The following is a 21,716-nucleotide window of genomic DNA, read 5'->3' as shown; positions in this document are numbered from 1 at the left end:
ATGGACAAAGACACTAAATAGACAGACACACGATTTTAGGGTTTATTATTATAACCATAACAATAAGGTGGCTCTCTCTTTATTTTGACCATCAATTCAACCATAATTGTTCTTTTTATCACAGGCAATAGTTATAATAGTGCACTTTTTATATTTAAATTATGATACAGACATTTCTTTTTTTAACACCTTATTCTACTGACCCTTAGGAATGGAGAATAGTTTACAATCTTAGCTAGAGTTGGGTCAATGAAAGTGGAAGTGAAGGTGGTGATGATGACAAAGATGAAAATGACGGTGGTGAGCAATCATAAAAGTGTGTACGGACAGTGAAGCTAACGACTTGGTACAGTTTCTCTTGTGCTGATGATGGCCACACAACAGGTGAAAGCAGACAGACAGGTCAAAGGGACAAGGCATAAAGCAAGAGATGACGAGAGCGAGCAAGCATTCAGTGTGTGAGAAAAATTATGTGCATGTTAGGGTTTGGTTTTGTGTTTATCCATCTAATGTTCCTGGGTCAGTCCAATATCCCTACAGGATGTCCGAAGAGAGCTCACTGGGTTATCATTTTCTCAACCTGTTCAAAATACATTTGCCGCAAACTCTTCCTCACCTTGTTTCTGGCATTCACAACAACGGCTCACTCGCACACAGCCACCATCCACTCAGCTCACACACGTCCCTGTTATCAGAGCCCAGCGTGATGAGAGACACGTGAAATGAAAAAAAAAAAAAAAAACAAAAAAAAAAACAAAGATCATCGGAGAAGTGCGGTGAGAGCAAGTTCAAAGCAAACAAACCGTTCTTTAAAATACAGGAAAAGAGTGGTGATGCGAAATTAAGTAACACAGATTTCTTGAATTAGCTCTTTAAATATTTTCGTTGGCATAAAATCAAATATGTAAACAAACACGACAAAAACGGATGACAAAATAATAAATAAATAAATAAATAAATAAATAAATAGGTGAATAAATAGATCAACAAAACAATAAATCAATCAGTAGACAAATAAAAAGCACTGTAGCACTGTGTATCCCTCTGAAATCATTCTGCAGTTTTGTTGCATATTGTGCCGTATGGAAGACTGGTGATGAATGTTGGTTAGTCTGATACAATACTAGAGTAATAAATGGCCGTCAGAGGTGCTACGTCTTCTTGCAGAATGGTGTGACCGTCGGTGATGAGGGTGCAGTGATGGGACTACTTGGCTTGTTGGGCGAACACTGGGGTGAGGAGGAATGTGGGGTGGGACACTCTCCGCTTGCTTCCCATTTTGAAGTCCTGCTCGACATCTGAACTGACATCGCAAGCGTCTCAAGTCCGGCATCGTGAGAACGTCCATCGATGAAAGTCTGGAGATTTGCTTTTGTTTATTTGTGTTTTTTGTTTCGTTTTTTTTTTTTTTTTTTGTATTTCGTTTTGAGTCAGTATGTGAATACTATGGCAATATGAGACAAGCTCGACGAGAAGGGTGGAGTCTGTCCGATCCACAGGCCTGGAATGCTCTACTCATTCAATCTGGGCACAAACTGCAGTGATGAGGTTCATGGAACTATTCACGCATAGTGTTTTTTTTATGTTTTTTTTTTTTTTTTCCCATATATGTTCATATTTCTTTTCAAATCAAAAATACTTTTCTTCAGAGCAAGGGGGTTCCAACACAAAAATCTCGGTTGCATTGTTTCATATTGTCTCTGAGTAAAAAGAAAATACAAAAAAATCCCAAAACATAATTTGAAATGGATGCCTGCCAAAAAGAGATCTGTTCGCTTCTTCAATTCCAACACTGAGGCATGTGTGCTCAGTTTCTGTCTTTACTGGTATCGCTGCGCTACAGAAATCCCCAAAAGAAACACGTAATCCTAAATTAAACTAAATAAAAAAATACTTTTTCACATTCACTTAGCTTAACTTGTTGGTTTTCTTTTCCTCAGGAGATGACATTGCTGGAATTCCCATTTGAGGAATGTTATTTCTCCCAAGCAAATCAGGACCTCTTGCTGTGTTTTGCTCAGCTCATTCACTGAAGTGGTAGCAAGCTGCTAACTCAAAGGGTGTATCTGCTGACAAACTGAGGGCAAAATTTCTATATTTCTTCCAGTATGGATTTGTAACTGTATGCTCGTTGATAGTAGTATGAGCGCACTGCATAATTTTGAGACTAATCTTGACAAACATCGCAAGACTATTATTTCCTTTTGGTGTCAGATACTGTATTGCAATGATATGGTAGACTAGCCATCTTGTCATGTTAGCATCCTTTAGCAGGCTGACTTGCTAACTGGCATGCATGTTAGCGCTTCAGAATTCCTAGTTTGATCTGTGAAGCTGTATCTAAAGATGAATACCAAACTGCTCATTCATGTAACATTATTTTTCCATTAAAGGGTGAGTCCTTATCTTTTTCATTCAAGGGCAGGAATCGTGGTGATCCAGCAGATGTCAATGTCAAGTTAGAAAAAAAAAACGCGTAAGAGGGAAAAAGCTATTTCTCAATCCTCGCAGTGGTCAAGCACCTTCAATTACTTAGTCAAGGAAGAATAGGAGATAGCTCATGGCTTGCAGGGATACTTGGAGATGGAGTTATACTGTCTTGTTTCCAGTGTAGCTCAGGCATCCTGCTGCATGGTCTCTCTTTCTGTCCTAGGGCTGGGATTGGGTACCGTTGGAGGACAGCAGTCGGGTTCTCTCTTTTCCCGAGCCTCTGCGCTGCAGAACTCCCCCGCTGCCTCCGATGCCTCCGCTGTCCCCTCGTTCACCCCACTCGCACCTGTCGCCCCCACCCTCGGAACGCCGCGAGTTCTGGCGGGTGGGGGTCCCGTGGGGCCGGCCGTTCTTCTCATCTGGGAAGGGATCAGGACAGGGACAGGAAAGTCACTCTCACGTAAGTTAACGCATCAGTGTGGACTAGAGCTGGGCGATATATCTTTACTACATTAATATAGTGATAATATAGTTATTATAGTAATATAATATAGTTTGGATATTATAATATTGTGATATGGCATAAGGGTTGTCTTTTCCGTGTTATAAAGTAATGGAATGCTATTTTCTGACCTTATTAGACAGTATAACCTGTTCTGTTATTGGTCTCTATCTTCTTGGTTGATGACTGTTTATCAAAAAACTCTTGTGTTTAAATGTCTGATCAAGGATCAATAGTCATCCCCACAATATTGTCATACTAACAATAACAAAGTATTCTGTCAAAGATATTGTGAAATGTGATTTTGTCCATATTGCTGAGCCCTAGTGTAGACATATAATCTGTAAATGGTACTGGATGTTTGGGTGTGTCAGGCTCAGACACCAGTCGGGACTCGGGGCAAAAATGCCCTGAAAACTAGAAATACCCTTTTTGCATTTCACCCTCGTCACATTTTTTTTTTTTTTTTTTGTCAAGTTGTCAAATTTTCATGGATGAATGTGACTACTGTGCCCACAGATGACCTACAGAAACCTGCGACCAAGTGCTTCTTTCCAGTGCATTCTAGGCAAAAAAAAGTGACCAGTTTTTGATGAGAAAATAAATGCGCATTTAACTTGAAGAGCTAAATGCGCATAAGACCAAAGACCGTGTGGACAAAAAAATTAAGTTAAAAAAAACCTCCACAATCAAGACGGACAAGTGTGGGATATGTATCATATTATAAATTACAATTAAACAAATCTTAGTGGCACAAATTCAGTCATTTGCCAGTGTGCAATGCAAATACAGTATTTCAAAGTAAAATTGGAAAGAACCAAATGAGATCAAAGGGGCAAAATATGCCACCTGGGATAAAAAATTTAACCTGGTGTGTGTCTTTGTGTGTGCAGATATACATGTGTGCATGTGTGTGTTAGCAGTCTTACCAGGGAGGGCCTGTACCATGGGTTGATCGTGGGAGCTGAGAAGTTGAGCTTGAATCGTCTCCACCACTCGCTTGAATCTGCGACTCGGACCTGGTCATGAACACAATAAAACATGGACACACGCCCATTTCAATAGGTACACACAGAAAGCAACTCACCACAGTCACACAAGTTTCAGTCAGGTCTGATAGAGTTAGATCTCCGCTGCACTTGCCCGATATGAGGGTGAACGTCACGCTGTAGATTCCTGTCTCCCTCCTGCCCTCGCGCTCGGTCCTCTCCCTCTCGCGCTCCCTCTCGCCCTCTGAGAAGGCAATGTCCACCTGGAACTTGACGGGCTTCTGGAAGACGGAGGGGCCGCCGGAGGACTTGTACTCGGCTCGGAAGCTGGTCTGGGAGAGGACGCTGTGGCTGAGCGACGGGATCTACGTGGTGGGGAGACAGAGAAGAAGCAGAGAGACCGACAGACTTACGAGGCGGGAGAGGTATGGGGGGCCAACGTGAGTATAGAGAGACAAAGGGTGAGGGTGAGGAGAGGAAAGAGAGAGTGAGCCGTTGGTGGAAGAACCATAAAGCAAAGTGATCCATCAGCGTGCCGCGAGCGACTCAAAATCAAAATAAGGACAGAAAACTGAAATAAAGACAGAAATGAAGTGCATATGAGAGTCCATGTGAATTATTTAGTGTTATGTTTTGCTGGTGAGAGCCATGCTTTCTACAAACAAGCTGGTGAGCTTTGATACTGAGTGGTGAGAGGTGAGAGAGACAGACAGGAAGCATCAGATACTTACAGACAAGAAGGCGTGGACAATGTCAGCTTTGACGGAACTCAGAGGTTTGTCCCGGATCACCACAAAGATCTGCTCCTCTTTCTCCAAGCTGATGAAGTTCCCGAACCACGACTTCTTAGCCAGCCTGTGCAACAGACATACCAAAATATGCATATGTGAGCAAAACACAAACACAGCGGTTCATATTGCATTAAAAAGTCCCACCTCAGCAGTGGTTTAGAACAAGTGAATATGTGCATGAATGGTGACTTACTCAGGGCTGGACTCTGGTGTCAGACTGGACATGTCCTCTGATGTAGGAACTACAAGACAAGATGTAATCTCAATGAGGGTATGAGTATTGTGTATGCTCACTTACATGCACACTTCTTATTGTGTGTGTCTGGAAAATTAGTTTGATGTTGATTTAATCAATTTTCTCCATTAGAAACCTCTGAAAACCTAGGTTGAGAAAGAAACAATAGTAATAACAGCAATAACTTTATTTATGCAACACTTTTCAACAGAGTTAACAAAGTACTTTGTACCAAAAACAAACACATTTAAAACAAGGCAAGCAATAAAAAACAGGGTAAAAAAGTTTTAAAAATGTCAAAGATGTCTTTAAAACAGAAATAAAACAGGGAACGCACTCAGCACACCTGATCTCCTTTGGCACATTGTTGCTTAGTCTAAATTGCTGAATAATTTACTAAATAAGTAATTTGCTTTATTTCAACTTCTAACACATTATATGTGGCAAATCAGAGTTTAGTACAAAGGAAACTCTTTGAAATTTATATTCTGTTTTAGCAAATGTCTGCTATGCCACACCTGTATTGGTAATGGTGCATCCCTAGAACCGGAATAACTCCCGTTATAAACAAGTTAAACTGGCTGACCGTGTGCAGCCTCTCACCTTGGAGTTTACGGCGGTGGAAGCGTGGTGAGCCTAGCAGGTTGTTCTTGAAGGAATTGAGACGGGTCCTCCAGTGGGCAGAGCTGCTGGCCGCCATGCCGCCTCCCCCTCCTGGGCTGGAGGGCGGGGTCAGCGATAATGAGCCCACCCCTCCCCCGCCCTCCGCCCGTGAGGAGGACGAGGAGGAGGAGGAGGAGGGCGGGGTAGAAGAGGGGTGGTGAGGGTGGTGGACGGGGGTGCCCAAAGGCGTGGGCAACGGAGAACCCTGGGGAGTGACCTGCGGCACAGAGTGGGCAGAGTTTGGGTAGAAGCTCTTAGTCACTGACTTGAGGACAGAAGACGAGGGGAAGAAGAAGAAGCGGGGGATGGGTGAGAGGAGCGGAGAAGGGGAGGGTGAGCGGGAGGGAGGGTTGTGCAGGGGCAGGGACTTGATGGGCTGGAGGTGGGGTCGCTCCGCAGGTCCCTTGGTGGGCAGGGTCTGCGTCTTGGGATTGGGGGGAGCTTTGAGCTTGTCATGAGCCCTGGCTGAGCGAGGAGTGGTGGCACTTCCCTGTTTGGGCTCCTTTGTGAGGGGAGTAGCAGTGGCGGAGGTGACATCTGATTGGCTGAAAGTGAAGACGGGGCTCTGATAGGACTGGGAAGTGGGTTTGGAGGGGAGTGAGAGAGATGGACAACAAGAAAGAGAGAGGGGATGGAACATGGAGACAGAAGGATGGAAATGAGTGTTATGGTTCATGGCAAAAGAGTGCATCTTGTGAGCAATGAAAGTGTCAACTGCACTTCTACTACAGCAAACTATCAAAACTCATTTTGGCACTTAAGTCAATTTTCATTAGGATCTATCTCATATTTTACATGAGTACACAGTGGCAGCAAGCAGTGACAGTGACAGCATTACAATAACAGTAAATGCTACTTTATTTTAGTATTCATTGACAGTTTTCACACAACTTTGATGTCCCACTGAACAGGGCACCAGCAGATGTATATTTTGAACGCTGTAAAACCAGTGACTGCTACTGGGAAAGCAAAAACTGTTGTTAACTGACACTGAAACTTATCAAATGTTTAGGTTCTCTGTTAATTTTGTCATGTGATGATGATGCCAATTATCAAAATGACTGTGCTCACGTCTAGTTAGTGCATGTTGTAGAAGTGAGAAGTGAAGACACACGAAAAATTATGAGAAAGCCAAAGCAACTTCCAGATGGGTGAGTTTTGTTTTGAGAAACCGGTGTTGTGATGACGTGTAAAATGATTGAGGAACTTGATAGATGGATATCTCAGGGGTTAGTATGAGATGTGGCCAAAATTTATTTGAGTACTTTATAGTCAGTAACATCTCAAATGTAGAGCAGGGTTACAAAAGTTAAGTAAATCACTGAAATTCATGGTTAAGCTTTTAAATTTAGTTTTTAACAGAGCATGTTTGCATCAGGTTAATAGACTGAAAGTCGTCACAGTCATAACAGTTTGTGGTTTACAGTACGATCTCAAGTCAAAGCCATTAATAAAAGTTGGCCAACAGGCTCTTACCCTGGGACTGCTGAGAGGGCTGGAGGAGAGACCAGTGGACGCTCCACTGACTGAGCGAGACCTGAGAGTGACACCAGAGGTCAAAAGGTCATTGAAACTGACAGATCACTGAGCAAGAAACAATGTGAGAAAGTATTGTGTTTCTAGCATAGTACATTTTTAACAGAGTGTGTTTAGTGTATGCGTGTACCTCTGGCTGTGTGCGGCTGTGTCCAGGGCCCTGCGAGGTGGGGTAGGAGACCCCTGTTCGGTGACACTCAGCACCTCCAGGCTCTTCCTCTCTGGGCGGCAGCGGCCATGACGTGTTAGCATAGGAGAGTCCACACGCTTTCGAGGGGGATCTGCTGAGGGACAGTACTAAAATGTTAAAACTGGAACGATCTGTGGCGATTTCAGTCCCCTTCATTTTTCTCACCATTTTGACACTAGCATCAAAGTAAGAATATCTTTAAAGTGCCATGTTTCATGTTTTCACATCAATACATCATTGTCAAATAAACTGTAATAACTAAACATAATTACTGTAAACATATGGCACCATAAGTGGCCTTTCTCTCATGACATTGTAATAATAAATACCAGAGTTTTCCAAAATTAGAAATACATTTCCTATGAACCCCATTGCGTCATAAAGGGAATACTGCTTTTTCTCTCCTGTTCTCCTGCCTTGCATCACTCTGCATGTGTTTGTTTTCTCTTTGGCTATACTGAAGAAGATAAACAAGTTTGAAATGATTTTTTTGTCCATTAGTCTTTTACTTTTTCCACCATCTGCCATAGCAAGAAAGCTTTAACTCTGTTTACACTGGCATAATAGTAAAATTTTCTTCTTATTTTGTCCCATAAAGATTTTGGATTTAAGTCCAGTGTAAAATGAAGGTAGAGACAGGTGCAGGGTGCCAGTCCTCTCCCTGTCATTTGATTAGTTACTATACAAAAGTCACTAAATTTACATGGAGTTGTAATGCTAAAATGGTACACTCACAGATGACCTCTTATAATGAAGATTTCCACAAAAAGATTATTATAAACATCATATAAATATCAAATCCATTCTATGCCACCAAAATCAAAGTCAGGAGATAATGAGTAGCAGTGTATGTCAACAGGCTTGTAAGCCCTGGCACAAATCCTTCACAGAAATTGGGGCAGAAAGGAGCTCCCTCCCTCCAGTGGCTCGCTCCTGCCATCTAATGACTGACCTACGTCATTACGTGGAGGCAAGTCCTCATCCTCATAACTAGGATATCGCTCCTTCCTGTCCAGCAGTAGGTAATAGATCATCTTCTCCTGGTTGTCTCTGAGAAAAAGGAGAGGAAAGGGAGGGAAGGAAAGCTCTGAGAGAAGATGTTACAGTTTGGTAAGAGGGATTTCACAAAGAGCCACATGTGAACTCAGCAGCTAATTCCTCTGAAAAAGGGTGAGCAAAGGAAATAAGCAAGGGTCAAGAAATTCAAAAGGAAAAAATGGGTAATACATCAGACAGGGGAACACTGACGGATATACAGAGATAGAGAACAAATATACCTGCCACTGCACATTTAAACACACTCAGGAACATGCTACAACATGAAAAAACTCTTACTCTTCACATTGCAAATCGCGGGTGAGTTTGACTCTGTCTCTGAAGCAGCCCAGCGAGTGCATGCTGTCCAACACATCTGGGTCCAGGTCTGTGAGAGACAAGATCCGCCCCACACATACACGCCTGGGAGGGGGCTGCTCAGGACATGGCTCATTACGGCCACCCCTGGGAGCAAAACACACACACACACACACACACACACACACACACAAATGACAAGAATATAATGTATATGATAGATATGCCGCAACATCACCTAAAAATTATTATTTCGTTGCGCATTCATTTCACTCCAAAGACAGTTCAGTGTATATATTAATATATACTCACTGATACCAGGCGTGTTTCTGGATGGCCTCTAGCTGTAAAGGGTGACAGGGCAGATGGGGCCATTAGTCGCTACAGTCTGTTAACAACCAGATGGCCACAGAGCTGTGTGGTGTAAACAATTCACACCAGTTTCTTCATACACGCACAAAAAAGCCACCTACTCGGTTTGCAATATTTTGAATTAAAAACAATTTGCCATGTCTACCGGATTGAGAATTTTAAGAAAAAGCATATATTATCAATGTCCCACAGAAACCTTAACAAACCTCTTTTACCATCTTTTATACTCCCAGTTACAGGAGACATTGTCCAAAATATACAGAATAAGATCTTTTATTCTAAAACCTTTTAATATTAGACCAGAAAAAGACTTCCCAGTGTCAAATTATTTATATAGATGAACCCTTGTTGATATTCTGTAAATGACACATACCACTTTGGCATCTGTAAAATGGAGACTTTCAAAAGGCAATCAGAAGATTTATACACTCAACTCCAACATAAAATACAAATCATCAACAAAGCAACACAATTTGTATAAATACATATGACTACACTTAAATGTGTCCTTCATACCATTTTATTAAGGCATTTGATCAATATTAGAAAATCTCTTAAGGATCAACTCCTTTAGTAGTTTGGAACCTGCACCTGGCTGATAGTAAAATCTCATTACAATTCATAATGCGTGCCAAGCTAGTCTATAAGATGTGCTTTGAAAAAGGCCTGACACACAGACACCCCTTTTACACTTGATGAACCATGAATAATAACAACAGCTCCATAAAACTACATTTACTTATGCCTACACTTCAAAGGATGTCTCTGTTTGTTTTGAAAGCATAAATATTCCAGTGTGAGTTCCCAAGTGATTACTATGTTCCCAAAAGATATAAATATTAAGAGGGTAAGTGTAGTGAAAACCACTCTACTTTTTGCGAGGAGAAAAAGTAATCCAAATTCAATGTTGGAACTCAGGAGATGTAATTTAATATAGGTGTACATGCAATGACGTGAGCACGGTGCCATACCGTCAGCCTCTTGTCGGGGTTAACCTCGATCATGCCCTTCAGCAAGGCCTGGCAGTCTGGAGGAATGAAGTGGGGCATGTGGAAAACCCCACTCTTCACCTTTTCCAGGAGCTGGCGCAGGTTGTCATGGTCAAAAGGCAGGGCACCCTGAGGGAGAGAGAGGGAAAGAAAGGGTTAAAGCAAAACAGATGGGGTTGCATATGGATGAAGATTTTCGAAGAGGGTCAACGAAAGGGAGAAGTTTATATGAATGGCGACTAGAGGAGGGGGTAATCACAGAGTAAGAGAAAAATTATGTATCTGGAGAAAAAGTGTCTGATGCTTTACCACCAGCAGAGCAAAAAGGATCACACCACAGCTCCACACATCTGCTCTCCGCCCGTCGTATTTCTCCCCCTGCCGAAGACAGAGCGAGAGCAGCCATGAATTCAGCAGCGGATTTTCTGAAAACTCAAATGAGCTGTGTTACATGATTAAATTCACTGAAGGGCAATTTCACAGACGACTTAAGCCTAAGAAAATTCTTTCAATAGAAATCTCTGTCAAAAGGAACATTTTAATCCAGCACTTAGCCCGTGTGAAAACACTGTGAGACCAGCTTCTCATTTACAGGACTGGATTATCTTCATCTTGGATTTTACTTATTAAGACATTCACTGCCCTCCAGAATCATCCTTATTAAAAACAATCCTGCACAGGAAATAAATAGCCCAAGGGCTATATTCTCCAAAGAAAATATAGATTTTCAGTAGTTTAAAGGCAATGTTTAGAGGGGGAGTATTTTTTAAAATGTAAAAGCTTTACTCTAAAAACAGCCACAGTTATTTGCATCATTTTTTTTTTTTTTTTTGCACAGCTAATTTAACTTTGAGCTACTGCTGAATAGACGCTGAATAGTGAAACTTTGTGAGCATAAAGTTCATTACTTTTTACAGCATTGTTTGTTAATCTTTACCAAGGGTACCATCAAGTCTGCAGGGCATTATGCAAAAGCAGGACTCTTACCCGTATAACTTCTGGGCAGGCATAATGTGGTGATCTGAAATAAAATGCAAATATGTTATAGTAGAGACACATCCCATAAGCTGATTTCTAACACCTTGATAGAGAAACACAATCCATTCAGTACTAACAGAATGGGGAAAAACCCAGTAATATGTTGCATTTCATTAGTGTTGTGTGATGCGTTCATGTGTAAAGAAATATCAAGTAATATCAGCAACATGGGCTTACTATGAAATGGCTATTCAAATAATTAAATATAACCAATAAATAAATAAATAAATAAATAATGTGTGTGTGTGTGTGTGTGTGTGTGTGTGTGTGTGTGTACTGTATATGCATATTTTAGGCTACTCTTCCAGTCCTTTTCCTCTAATATTGCTTAGGTAGTGCATCTCTCTTACTGTATGTGTGATGTTTCTGGCTCCTCTGCCTGCCAGCTAGTCTCCTCTGGTAGAAAATATATATAGCACGTACAGTATATGTCTATATCGCAAGTTCCCTAAAGAAATGATATGAGTCATTTTAGGGTGCACACATTATTTATAAACACACACAGACACACAAACACACACGCGCAAGCACAGCTGGTACTCACCCACAGCTGGTCTCCAACAGACTGTCCCCCACCTGTAGGGAAGCCATGCCAAAGTCAGCAATACGAATGTTGTTTTTCTCATCCAGGAGCAGGTTCTCAGGCTTCAGGTCTCTGTGACTGCACACACACAACAGAGACAATTATTAGAAGTCGCAACACAAATGGCTCCGGGGCGGTGGGTGGGATAAAATGCATTAACAAATGCATTCAATATACACAATACATATTTATAGCATTCTGATATGTTGACCGAAGAAAAATGAATTGTAGTGCGTGTCAGCTGCCAATCCTAATCAGGTTAACCTAGGTTTCTAGTGTGGTTTGCAAGCTGAATACTGATTCATGCTGCGGTGTTGCATGTTTCTGCGTGTCTGTCTTGCCTCATATACCATTATTAAAAAAAAAAAAATCTACTTGTCTACAGACCTACTATGATTAAACAGGTGTATTATACTTTTCTTATCTTTTTGTTATCTGCTGAGTAAAGCGGTGCATACCTACATTTTTTTTTGCCATAGAAAAGCAGGCTGGAGCTGATTTTCTGTTGTTTATATACAACTCTGGTGAATAAACAACACCAGAGCCAGAAATTGAGAAAATATTTGTCTTAGGGTTTTGCAGCTTGTGACTGAAAAAGGAAATGATAATCCCAAGGAATAGTATTAATGTGCTCATATGAATGTTTATGTGTTTGTGTCACTGTTTGTAGACTATGCCTTGAGGAATCCTATCTAGCATGTGTGCTATACCAACATATCGAATAAACTTGCGTACCATGTGCTGCCTGCTGTGAGTAAAATACCTCACGTGCTTGACATCAGTTTTTTCTCCCTTGAACAAAGACATCCAAATAGATATGCATATAGTGGAGGTATGCAACCCCTCCCTACCTCTAACCACACACACACACACACACACACACAATTCACCCCATCTGGGAACATTTTGGCCGATGGCTCCCATCAGAGGCCATTTTCTATTTGATTTACGACAGACAAGCAGATAGAGAGAGTTGTGACCCCGGACCCCAATCTGAGAGCCACCGCTCTATGCAAAAACCAACCAGATGGAGTGACTGTGGCAGAAATCCAAGGCAGAGATGATCTGTCTGAAGAACTTCCTGGCCTCTTTGGGGGTCAGCCGGCCCTTCTTCACTAGGTAGTCAAACAGCTCTCCTCCTGACACGTGCTCCAACACCAGGTACCTGCCAACACACAGGGAGCCGCGGCACGATGATATTCTTCAAGTGCAACCTTAGCATCTAATAATATCTCGATCTACCAGTCGATGCTTTTCCACTCAAACAGGAAGCACAAAACAAAATAATGTAATAGAGCAAGGAATTAAGAACACAAATAACAAAATATGAATGGAAAGGAGGGAGGGGCAAAGGAAGGAAGCAAAGAAGCAAACTATCCATCAGGAAAAATCCACTTTAAAATGCTTGTGCATTGGTAAACATTATCAATTTGTGATATTCAATGCATTCTAGGAGTTATTACTAGGACGTATTGTAATTTACTTGGTGTGTCTGCTTTCCAGTCGTCATATGTGCTTCCACTTCAGTTACAGATTTCCTACATTTCCCAGAATGACTTTCACCCCTTACTCAAAAGGCAACGTTTCTTGTGGCTGCATTGCATTCTGGTCTATTGAGGCTGCTGTCAGTGGAGAAATTAGCATCACCTCTTCTTCCATAATGGATTTGCCTCCGTATGTCTGCTGATTGTTTGTGCAAAACGGTGACTCTAGAAAGACATCTTTGTTGTTTGATTTGCGGGGCCGACACCAAATTGTAACTTTTAGCGCCGATGTTTACTGAGATTTTTTTCGAGCGTCACACTCCATTATGGCTGTGCTGTGATGTCATATCATCTTCAATTGGCCAGACATTTGTTAGAAAGAAATAAATACCACCACTAAACATCAAAATGGGCCCATAAATGCAGAGAACATTGACAATAGCTGTTTGGGGTGGATTTTTTTCATCTAAGACAGATGAAAAATGTTGACGGTATAAATGTAGGAGAGAGAGGAATGAGTGAGAATGAAGGTGATGAGACAAGATTAATATAGTCCATGTAATAATATTTTTCCATCCCACACCAGAGTCCAGTGCTCAGCAAGAAAACATGCAGTCAGACTGTGCCAGGCCCAGCTGTACGGGGCTTTGAAATGTACAGTGAACTCACAGATATTTGTTATTCTCGTAAACATCATGCAGCTTCAACACATGCGGATGCTCGATCAGTTTCAGGATGGCAATCTCCCTCTCCACCTGACAGGGAGAGAATGAGGGACAACACACACAGAAAGAGAGAGGGAGGGGGGGAAATCAAATGGCAAAAACACAGTACAAACCTGTCAGTGTCAGTTTGGAGCTACTGAATCATACTTAATCAATTCACTAGAAGTCAAACACAGAGATTGTGAAGCAGCGTTGTTCACAGCGGAGGGCAAAGTGCAATGTACAAAACAATCACCATCGTCAGTAACAACATCATCATACCTTCATCAGGACTGACTCAGACAGCTTCTCTCGGTTGACTATTTTGATCGCTACCTTCTGACCCGTAATGCAATGGACACCGAGCTTGACCAGTCCTGGAAGGCGGAGAGAGGAAGAAGAAAAGAAAGAGGACAACACGTGCAACTTATATGACATTTTCGCAAACTGTATCAAAGCATATATGAAAAAATACAAGAAATGAACCTTATTAACATGATTAAGATCTTCTAAATCCATCATCACATCCCAGTGTCATTTTTACATAATTTTATAAGCATAAACAGCTTGGTACACTCACCTGTCTGTCCCTTGCCCAGTGTTTTTTCCAGTCGATAGGGCCCAACATATTGAGCTGACTGACTAAGAGACAGTTCCTTACTCATACTGTTCTCACTGCTGGCTAATACACTACTATTACTACACTGTGGTTATTGCAATTACTGTGATATTATATAGCTAAGAAGTTAGTTACTGTGGAATGCAATGCTTGTCTCCCCCCCTCCCCCCCAAAAAGGCCTAGCTTTCACTCCAGTGGTACAAATAAGTCAGATGTAGCACTGCTACTTTGAGATTACAGGGAGAACATGTAAAAATACCACAAGCCAAACTGGTCTACACCTATAACTTTTGCATGACAACTGCACATTCTTCATCTAAACCTGATGCACAGACACAACGACTGTTTCCCTTGTTTTATTTTTTTTGTAATAACAGGGGGATTTTTCTGCTTTTCATTTGCTTCCAAGTACTGCAAACATGTATAATATTTCCAACTAAATAGCTTACAGTTATTATAGAGGTAGGCAAAAGCTGAGAAACTGAGATGACACAAATACTAACTAGTCTGTGTTATGCGTTAAATATTGAGCACTACTCTATAAAGATAAACATGACAAGGTTGGACGAACTAATGAGTTTTACCTCTACAACACCGGATTATTTTTGTATTGACATTACATCGTTAGTATATTACAGGTAATAGGGAAATTGACGAACAGCATAGCCTGGAATGGGAAACAAGCGGGGTTTTGTCTGTATATTTCACGCCTGTAAGTAAAGATTTACACTCTCAGCTGGCTCGGTCTATTCATGGGATGTTAACTGGGAAGTGGAGGTTAATATTCACCATGTCAGGCCTATTTTACAGGTGAAACAGCATGCTATTTAGCCTCACTGACAAGCACAGCAACACGGCTAGCTTAGCTTTGGACGTCAGCGTCTCTCCGCGCCGCTCCGTCTGTCAAAACCGACACCTCTTAAAGTTTCTCGGCGTCGCGAAATGGTTTCTCTCGCCCGACGGCCACATTCTCGCAATTTTTCCGGAGGAGAGACGTGTTCCTCGCAAAACAACCATCTTTTAGCGTAGCACCCTCCCCCTCCCTCTCTCTGTGCCTCTCTACATCACTGCAAGTAGAGGATCACAGCATCTTCTCTCTCTCTCTCCTTTGGCGTGTCCTCCCTCACCGGCTGATACACAGGTGAAATTTTGTAATATTTCCGCAGATATACCCCCCTGCTAATCTCCGCTACCTTATTTACCCCCTGATGTAAGCTCACGCTGGGCAGCGGCCCCCGTATTATTAGTCCCCTTTGCTTTTCTTGCCGTAAATCGATATTTTCTCTCTCCTCTTCCTTCCTTCGTCTCATTCGCATCAGCATCCGGGTCCCACTCCCTCCTCTCCATCCTCTCGCTTTCCCCTCCCTGCCCTCCTCCTCCTCCTCCTCCTCCTCTTCCTCCTCCTCCTCCTCAAAATACGCTTATCTCTGCATTCACCTCGGCCCAACACACACACACACACACACACACACACACACACACACACACACACACACACACACACACACACACACATACTATACTGGGGCCCTATTGCTGCGGACACCTCCCTCAATATTCTGAAAAGGGATTTGTAAACATCATCAGAGGCAGAGGAGATGCTGGATGCATGGCAGGCATGGATGTTTTTGTTTTGTTTTTGTTTTTTGTTGTTGTTGTTGGTTTTTTTTCAGTGCTGTGGGCTTTCACCAAAATGACTGGCATCCGAGTGGAGACATTAGTTGATAGGCTGTAAGATAACTTGTTAGGTGTCCTGGGGGGAACTTTGCAGCTATTATTTGTTCCATGTTACAAAAAAAAAAAAAAAAAAAAAAAAAGTGAAAACTGTGACAAAGAGCCTAATGGTTTCTCCCAGAATTTTATTCTTGCACAGAAAATAATGCACCTTCACGCCATTTGTGCCTTATGCTTGTCCTTGTGTTTTGTTTTATTGTGTTTTATTATATTGCAAACTTGCATCATTGTTTTATTGATTGTTGATTAGTTAGAGCCAGGCAGGATTGGATGAACTTCTATATACTACATATACAAATTCATTTGACTTGGAAAAAGGCTCTAGACCAGCATTTAGACTTGAGGATGCTGAAATTCTCCATTGAAACACATGCTATTGTTTTATTGTGAGCACAGCGTGTTCACGCAGGGTGACCCGACCAGCCTATTCAGTGGTATACAAGAGGAAACTCAGCTTCAACCTGATGTGAATGGAGAAAAAAAAAACTGATCTTGTTGAAACGACAAGTGTTTGGCGCTGTTATCACGATATTCTGTTTCAAATAAATCACACAGGGAATGACACAATTTTATAAAAAGGGTAAGTAAGCCATTTGAATTTATTATCTGCAAAGTGCCAAAGTGAAAAATCTCTAAAATCTCGATTTGAAATGTGCGTGGGTGGATAATTCCCCAAAGCTTAGCTTCAGCTCTGCCTGTAACTGCCTGATTTGCATGCAGCCACAAGGTAACCATGGAGCAGAAAAATGCGGAAAAGACACTCATCCTACTATTTTGTGGCATGTTCACACGGGGCAAGCTTGGTCTCTTGAGGTCAAAGTACTTAAGCAACAAGTAGGCCTACTTCAGGGCTACAGGGCAGAGCTTTTCCCCCAGATTTGAGGGTTTTACTGTGAGCCTGTCTGTCAACGGTGCACACATCCTGCTGAAGGAACCAGATAAAGTCCTAATGAAGCTGACTGGCAGCGTGGAAGACAGCAGTCAGCGCTGGCTACCCCAAGAGAAAATACCAAATAACTGCATCTGTCAGACAGAACATTTTTAAATGAGGAACTTTAGTAGAAGTTACATTTCCGGGTTGTCCCACCAGCAGGATTTGAAACAAAGAACTGAGGAGACGTGGGAGTTAATGGAAGAAAAATGAGGACAGAACTTTTCAGTCAGCAATTGTGATGTTCTGAGGAGAGAAAGAAGAGTGTGTGGTTTCCCATGAAGCCAAGAATATACCTCTTTTTTTTTGGCACTTGACAATCTGAGAGCTAACAGCCTTTCTCCATATGACCTCTAACCATTTTCAAGAAGATATTCAAGTAGAGATTTTGGAGGGTTGTCTGTGATCCTTTGAGCCCCCCTCTTAAGGTCTGTTTGATAGCGCTGAGGCCTGATCTATCATCCAAAAATACAGATGAGGTTACTCTGGAAAACTCAGCCTACAAGGACATCCCTTTGGCTCTGACACATTCTCCCCCATCCCTGATGAGGACAAAGAGCTTCATCCAATTTTTTTCCCCCCAGGCCGTTCCTCCTATCCTTCCTGCAACCCTCAGTATAAGCAAGGAAGTGACCCCCATTACCAGAGCTCAGACTGAAAAAGTGACATTAGAGGCCTTAGTGCAGGTACTAATGCGAGGGTTAAGTAGAGATTAATGAGTTCTTTTTAATTCTTCTAGGAGCAACAACTCTGTGTAGAGGGTTGGCACTTGACTAGTCAGCACCATGGAGAGCTCCAAACAGCAGTCGCATTTTAAATTATAATTTAAGGTAATAACCAACAATTTTGTCGGTTAATTAACAATCATTGTGATTATTTAAAATCACATCAGTGCACAAAAACAAATCCATTCCCCATTACACTGTAAAATGATCCAAGTGGTGGCATATTTCTCATCGTCAATGGATAATCAATTTTCAGACTGTATTGATCTCATCTGTTGCGGGCCAAGGGATGAAGGGAATACTTCAACTGTACAAACTTTGCCTTTATTGTAAAATATGCATATTTTTCTGTACATAGTAAATTCACAATATATTCATAAATGTGTGTGTGTTATGATACATAGTGGCACTGACTGAAAACAACCAACATTTCAGATTCAAAGAAGGCATATGTGGAGCTGTCACCACCCCTTCTCCAGTTTTTGAGATGGTTGAGTCCAGTGCAATGTGCAAGGAGAGGAATGCTGGGAAGGTGGAGGGCCTTGAGGAGCTGAAGCTGTGAAAGGAAAACCATAGATAGTAAAAGTTATGAGATTGCAACTGCTCGTGTGTGATACGTACATAGAATCATGAAAATACATGCAAAATACATTGAGAACATTTGGATTTGATATGGTTTTGGGTGGTTAATTCCAGATTTGGTGAACATGAGACTACATCTCCTAGTGCAATAAAATGGACAAAACAATTGAGATGCTCCATAGACAGAGAATGGGAGATCCATTTATCTACCCAGTGTGATATGACTGAGATATGGCAACTTGTTTCAGATTCATAAGCGTTGATCAAACACCCTGCACTGCAAAAATCATCATATCAACGAGTCATTCAGTCTCATCTGCAGTGTTCAAATCTTGATTTTCTTCAAACCAGGTAAAAAAAAGAAAATGTGCCTGTGAGATGAGATGATCCCACTTGGTTCCAATGCAGTGTCACTTATTTCAGGCATTTTTCTGGGAAGTATTAATATGTTGAAACAAGGCAGATCAACCCACTATAATCAAGAATTGACATTTGATTCAAGAAAAATCAAATGTCACAAGCTGATTGATGGAAACAAGCTGATTAACGATGGAAACACGTGGGATTATCTCATCCAACTGGTATATTTTTTGACCTTATTGGAATTTAAAAAAAAAAAAACAAAAAAAAAAACAAAAAAAAAAAAACATTTGAAGTCTGAAGATGAGACTGAATGATTTTTTGTTTGTTTGTTTACAGTACATCCACAAAGTCATTCTTTAAATATCTGTAAATGGAGCAGCTTCAGATGTGTCCCTTGATGGCATTGCCAACAATAAACTTCATTTGTTTTCTATCTGTGAGAGATTGTTGTTCTAGGCCACATACATTAATTGATCTGCTTAAGATCATGAGAAATACAGAATGTCTTGTCACTTTGTATACTGAAGGAAAAAAAAAGTCAACAAACAAGAACAATGATATTTTTTTCTGAAACATACGCTCTTGAGATCCATTTCTTCATGAGTCATGATCCCTCTGACAGGGTCTTTATACAAGCCTGGAAGGCATCTATCAGATCCTTACAGCTCTCCGCTCCTTTCTCTCTGACACTGAAACACAAGGCCAGATTAACAATCCACACAACTAATCACATCTGTAGACATGCGGACCTCTTGTTCTCTGGGCACATAAGAGGATTTCAGCGCAAGTTATGGCAGCTATATGATACAACCGCACAGACATGAACGATAAAAGCACATGAAAGATGTGAACACTTGAATTTGTGTGGATGCACATGGAATCATGCCCCATGAGTTTAATCTACACATGCATCAAAGGGATTATTACAGTGTAGCAAGAACTGAATGTATATGAACTGAAACCATCACAACTACCGTATGTGCATTAGTCGACGTAGGGGAGGCAGCAGTGGGTAATCTGTGTGGCAACTCCACTAACAGTAATCACTGCTGCATGTGGACACACACGCCAAATGTCCATTTCTGCAAGAGTGCACGTAACATGAACCAGCAGTCTGGAATGTGCCAAACCTCTGCAATAGGTCATGTCAAGGCCTATTTTAAACCTCAGGACTACTTATGCAAGAACAGACATATTACTGTAGAGCTATCAATACATGCCATTTCACTTCGTCCTCCTGTGTTGTTAAAAGGATTTGCTGAAAGTCGTGAGCAAATGGGTTGTATTCTCCACTACCTCTCATTAGAGCTAATGATCTCCCCATAGACTCTCTTACAAGATGAGCGCAAATGAGAAACTAATGGGAATAAATTGGATGTCATGCATAGTACTCAAGGAGTTATGACTCAGAATGGACAAGCCATTTCAGCCATGTATATCACATGGGAAGTGATCTGCTATTTAGCTGCAACCCAAACACAATATGAATCCTCTTTGAGGGTATTTAGTTATACAGAGACATCCAGTTAGGGAACAAGATTGTTATTATATAGCTGCATTTAAATTATTCTGTTTAGGACTGTGAATGTAGATTATGAGAAATTGCATTTTCAACATCTATAATTTCATGTTGCCCCTGTCTGAACTTACCATTTGTTCAAATCCTCTTTGATGACCTGGCAAGGTGCTGGCACAGCTGCCTCATAGTCTGGCATTTTGACAGGATAACTGGAGTTTGTGGAAGTCTACTACTGTGTAAGCGACAGTCCAGTGGGAGAGCGCCTGATTATAGAGATGGAAGGAAGGAGAGGGAGGGAGGGAGAGCAGGAGGGGGAGGAGAGAGCATGACAGTGACAGCGTACTGTATTTAACCCGGAAAGAGGGAGGCGTCAAGTAGAGATGTGATGTACTGTCGCTCCAGGAATTTAAATTTGATCTGTTGATTCCAGTCTTACCTCTCTTAGCTTTTTGTGTAAGTACTGACACAGCGGCCAGGGCTTAAATTCTGTCACTCTGCACCCCAATCCGTTTCTCTCAGGCTCCCTTTCAGTTCCATCCATGTAGCTCATCCTATATAATTTAGGTATTTATCAACTTCTTTCATTCCTGGCTTTCTTTTACTGTCTTCCCAATGAATATGCACAAAGCTGACCTTTTGAGTCATCTACTATGCATTACAAAGGCATGATAATGCATCTAAAGTACTCACAACAGGGGAGCTGCCACTGTAGCTTGTTTTCTGAATAGAGACTGAGGAGATTGTTTTTTTTTTTTTAACACTATTTTATTGGCTTAGAAGGTGAACTAGGAGTTGTAGCTCTTCGGTAACATAAAATGTTGAATTAACATGGGATTAACATGCAACATGTCCTAAGAGCTTGTGCAACTAATTTTGCTGTTTGATTTTTTTGGAAGTGAAGTTACTTGGCAATTCTCAGGTTAATCCTAAATGGATGCACTGGGAGCCTATTTCTGACATCCAGCTCATCTTGACCTGGCAATGCAGTTAAATGCATAAATACAACATTATACAACATTTTAGAGATATATTTGCTGCTTGAGGTAACAAAACTGAATTGGTTTTGGTAACTGATAAGTTAAGGATGACCAAACACTATTGTGTTGTTATCCTGCAGCCAGAGCCCTCTGATCCCACACTGGCAGAACTCTTCTGAGGACGTCTGCCAGTTCATATCAGGTTCAGTTCACAGCTTGGACTTGAATATTTGGTGTGTTTAAAATTGAACTGCATTTGGGAAATACACCAATGTGCCAGATTTCCCCTATTCTACCCACTATGACAGAAATCTGACAAAATATAATGAACTGATTTTATCCTTTGCCAAATGTTGCCTCAGGATCAGTGGTAATAGTTTGACAGCATGAACCATGGGCACTTCCTA

General features: G+C 41.4%; 1 protein-coding gene and 1 long non-coding RNA gene across 4 annotated transcripts; both read right to left on the bottom strand.

Annotated features, from left to right (window-relative positions):
- Positions 1-28: 28 nt before the first annotated feature.
- On the bottom strand, positions 29-15,799 carry brsk1a (BR serine/threonine kinase 1a). 3 transcript variants are annotated; one of them, XM_030078309.1, is made up of 19 exons: positions 14,440-15,799; positions 14,142-14,236; positions 13,825-13,910; positions 12,696-12,836; positions 11,633-11,749; positions 11,038-11,071; positions 10,360-10,428; positions 10,033-10,179; positions 9,002-9,033; positions 8,672-8,836; positions 8,289-8,386; positions 7,277-7,427; positions 7,087-7,147; positions 5,551-6,184; positions 4,906-4,954; positions 4,653-4,776; positions 4,076-4,286; positions 3,862-3,951; positions 29-2,849 (listed from the first exon to the last, which is right to left on the bottom strand). In XM_030078309.1, exons 1-19 carry the CDS (start codon positions 14,522-14,524, stop codon positions 2,650-2,652), a joined length of 2,589 nt encoding a protein of 862 aa, XP_029934169.1. In that variant the 5' UTR covers positions 14,525-15,799; the 3' UTR covers positions 29-2,649. The 3 variants fall into 3 exon arrangements, with proteins under 3 accessions (XP_029934169.1, XP_029934171.1, XP_029934170.1); XM_030078311.1 differs by having other exon boundaries at positions 5,551-5,827; XM_030078310.1 differs by having other exon boundaries at positions 2,806-2,849; positions 4,076-4,329.
- A 2,554-nt stretch (positions 15,800-18,353) lies between these two features.
- LOC115378390 (uncharacterized) lies at positions 18,354-20,576 on the bottom strand. Its single transcript, XR_003930116.1, has 3 exons — positions 20,464-20,576; positions 19,392-19,502; positions 18,354-18,424 (listed from the first exon to the last, which is right to left on the bottom strand). It is a non-coding gene; the product is annotated as an uncharacterized LOC115378390 (long non-coding RNA).
- Positions 20,577-21,716: the final 1,140 nt, after the last annotated feature.

The sequence above is a fragment of the Myripristis murdjan genome, chromosome 19 (assembly GCF_902150065.1).
Source record: "Myripristis murdjan chromosome 19, fMyrMur1.1, whole genome shotgun sequence".
Lineage (NCBI taxonomy): Eukaryota > Metazoa > Chordata > Actinopteri > Holocentriformes > Holocentridae > Myripristis > Myripristis murdjan.
Note: the sequence above shows the minus strand (reverse complement) of the source record. Positions and strands in the feature narration are given on the sequence as shown.